The sequence below is a fragment of the Hipposideros armiger genome, unplaced genomic scaffold (genome assembly GCF_001890085.2).
Source record: "Hipposideros armiger isolate ML-2016 unplaced genomic scaffold, ASM189008v1 scaffold_4644, whole genome shotgun sequence".
Classification (NCBI taxonomy): domain Eukaryota; kingdom Metazoa; phylum Chordata; class Mammalia; order Chiroptera; family Hipposideridae; genus Hipposideros; species Hipposideros armiger.
In genome coordinates this window covers 1,353-5,187 of record NW_017735782.1, presented here as the reverse complement: position 1 = coordinate 5,187, position 3,835 = coordinate 1,353, and the positions used below count along the sequence as shown (strand labels likewise).

Here is a 3,835-nt window from a genome sequence, read left to right as displayed (position 1 = left end):
CTGGCTACATACGGTAGCCCATGGCAACCCACTGCCACAGGGGCTGCAGCCTACGCCGTCGCTGGCAACTCACGGCAGCCCAGCTCCAGGTTGTTCAGCATCTTAGCTGTAGAGGGCAGTGTCACTGGCCCTCATATGTGGGATCCGAACCACGGTCCTCTGGTGTCCCAAGCCAGTTCTTAACCATCGCGCCACTCGGCGGGCCCTACAACACTTTTGATCTATACAATGTGAGGTGTCAAATATATTTCAACAAAATGAAAATAAAACTAAAATTAAGGAAGGATATAGAGACATATGTCTAATATAACGTTTTTAGCAAGATGGTGAGTTAATAAAGCAATGAGTAACTAAATTTTATTGTATCATTTTCATGTATACAATACTCAGCTAGAAAATATCATTAAAATTATATCATAGAAAAATTTTTATACAAATTCACAAATATCTTTTATATGATTTTTAAAAACTATTATGATACACACTATCTAATTTTGATGTTCCACTTTGTCTCCACTTAACACATGTAATATGGCTGTGTCACGATTATATTCTAGTGATATTTTCCCTAGAATTATGGAATAGCTGAACTTCTGCTCTGAGAAGTGCCTCTTCTCAGATATACCTGTCACTTCAACAGGAAAACAGAACCAAGAAATTTATGCAATTTGCAGGTTTCTGATGTTTCATTTTAATTCTTTCTGGGGTTTATTACAGTTCATTTATTACAGTTCATTCATTCACTCATCCATTACTTATTCATTAAAAAACTTATTTTTGACCACCTATTCTATAGGCCGGCTTATAGGTCTTGGGAATGAGCAGTAACCAAAAGAGACATGATCCTCACTTTTCTGATGCTTCCATTGTGCTGGAAAAGAATCTTGAGAAAAAAACAAATCAGATGTGGAAATGATTTATTTTGAAGTTTAGAAAATGTTGAAATTTCATAACCCAAGAATTCATGCAGTCAAGTAGAATTTAAGTTGTTGAGCAAGATTATACAATTTTTTCTTGTAATAAACTTCCTATCAATTAATATGCCAATACTATTTCTCCAATTTTATCATTCTCCAAAGATTACAATAAAAGATCTTTAAGAAATCCCAATAATCATTATATAGACTTAATCGATGCCATTTTGATATATGCATAAATGTTCATTGAATTATATACCATAATTGCTTTCCTATTCATATAGTGAGTATTTTTTCATATGGGGAAAATTTGAGTCTTCTTATCTAAAGTGTAAAAGGAACTTTAAGGATGGAAGATGTAGGAGATGTTTGGCAATTTGAGGGCCAGGGGTGGTAGAGGAGAAACTGAAATGCATGGTATTAGATCTCAATGGCAAAAACGATCTCCTTAATTCAAAAACTAGAAAAAAAATGACTTTCCTAATAGCAGGAAATTTTATACGAGCATTTTAAGGTCACGGTCATGTTTCCTTCATCTTTATCTCTATGGTAGAATTTTTTTTCTAAGCTTTTCACCTACTTGTATAAATTTAAATAAATATTCTTTAGTACTGTTTATTGTACACATATACAGAATTTACTCTAAATTTGTTTGTCATTCTTGTATTGTGTACACTTTTCTTAACAAAAGTTCTGATTGCCCTCTATTAACCATGGAGTAAGAATTCATGAAGGAAAAAAAAATCTATGTCAAACATCTATCCAAGGTCCTGACACTGTAATCAAAACACACTGTGGCTCAATTGACCATGAAATATAACAATGATTTCCTGAAATAAGTTGTCAGTTATTAAAAAGGCATAAATATAGATCATACATTCCTCAGTTGGAGCATGATAACATAGACTATGTATGTGAAATATACATGGCTTCATATACTGAGGAATTTCTCAAATATTTTGTATAATTAGAATGTTTATCTGAAAAGAATTGGTTAAGTGTATGTTATTTCCAATTGTTCTTATATTTTTCATACATACACACGTGTGTGTACTTTTATTTGGTAATCTTAGGTAACTTTTCTGGGCAAACCTTTTGAAATTATCCAGTTAAATACACTATGAAAAACCCACTAGGAAGAATAAAATGTTACAATCACCATCACTTTGTTTTCTGCTAGAACAAAAAACGATGCCTGTTTTATTGATTTGTGGTGTTGAAGGTTTCCATTCTTTCAGTCAGCACCTCACCAGTCGCCTTGCAGCTGCCAACTCGAATGCTCCTGCGCACTGATGCTTTGAAGTCATAAGGAAGTGTCTTGGAATGCTAAAACCCGAGGGAATGATCTCGGTAAAACTTCCTTATCCGGTGGTCTCGGAATGCTGAGTCCATCCTGGGGATCATATTTATGTGTGAAAGCACAACTCGTGCTTGATCACAATGAGTTTTGCTGAAGCAGCTGCCAATCTAATCAAATCAATTAACGTCATAGATATTCAAATCGACTTCTTTGTGGCAGTTGTAAATAAAAGCTATGCGCCCGCCAGTATCAGGGCTCTCTCTGTACGCTCTGCGGAGAGGAGACCCCTAGCCCACAGAAGCTCTACTTTTCACTCTTAAATTTCTTAACCCTTCGCCGCCCCTCCTCAAGCTCCCCAGCCCTTGTCACGCAGGACGTGATACTCACCTGCCATAAAAGTGAGAGAAAGTCCTGTTTTAGCTTCTTGTTTCCCCAAATCAGGACAAATGAATGACCTGAATGATAGAGAGCTGCAAGGACATGGCCACAATGGACGATTAATTCAATCTGCAGACTTTCAGAACTCCAAACAGAGATGATTAGAACCAGGATGTAAAAAGCAAAAAGCAAGAGAAAGGAGATCACAATTTGCATGGCTCTTATGTGGACCTTGGTGCTGGGATCTTGGGATCCTTTGCCACAGAGCTGCATGTTTTTGAGATGTTTCCACAGGGAAAAGATTAACAGCACAAAACATGTCAGGGACATGGTAAAAGGTATGACGTTTCCTAGTGTGAATAGAGCCATATCTGTAAAGTGCATGATGTCCATCAATTTTGTCTTCCAAGTGATATTTCCTTTATATTCATTTATTGACATATTTGTATTTATGTTTACGAATGCAAGATGAAAAACCAAGAAGACCAAATTTCCCAAGAATATTATGAGAATTACTCTTTTAACTTTCTGCTTTAGGTGAAGAAACAGAAGGCTAGAGAAATTGGCTATCTTGAGCAAATAAAGCACGCTAAGGCTAGTAGCAAACCAGAGGCTCAAATGGTTGCTTGCTGTCCAGGCCATGTAAATAATAACTCTTACTTCTATATTATTTAAAGCTGGATTATAAACATGTCCATACCAATATATTACTAATGTCCAGAGCAAACTAACCCTGGAGACCGCCAAACCAGTAAGAATTTGATGAGCCGTGGAAATCTTTTGTCTCTTGACCCAGTCAATGCAGTTCACCAGTGCTATGAAGCCATTGGCAAAATTTCCAAGAACAAATTGTGTTATTATTAAGATGGAAAAAAAGATCTGTAGTAAACTTATCATGTCTACAGAAAAGAAAATCCAAATCTAATATCAATGTTCATGAAACCTTCAATGTTCTGACCTTAAGTCCTGTGTACAGCTGATCTTGAATGTGCATAAACTTCTTGTCTTCTTTAAATTCTGTGACCAACGTCAAGCAGGAAAATGCCAGAATATGCTAATCGAGGACTTCAATGTTGTCTTTATGAAAAACACTATTATTCCCCCAACAGTTCAAACTAAGTCCTATTCATATACTTGATGTCCTCCTGTAGGCTGGAACATTTCATAACAAATGTTGAAGTGAAAGCTGAATTTTCATTTGCTAGCATGCAAATNCCTGAAGTTCAAGCTGAATAATATT

General features: G+C 35.9%; 1 protein-coding gene across 1 annotated transcript; it reads right to left on the bottom strand.

The window, feature by feature from the left end:
* Positions 1-2,604: 2,604 nt before the first annotated feature.
* On the bottom strand, positions 2,605-3,492 carry LOC109378838 (taste receptor type 2 member 46-like; the record flags this gene model as incomplete). The annotated part of the gene is made up of 1 exon (XM_019635103.1): positions 2,605-3,492. A coding segment is annotated over exon 1 (888 nt), but the record flags the coding sequence as incomplete, so codon positions are not given.
* Between the last annotated feature and the right edge of the window lie 343 nt (positions 3,493-3,835).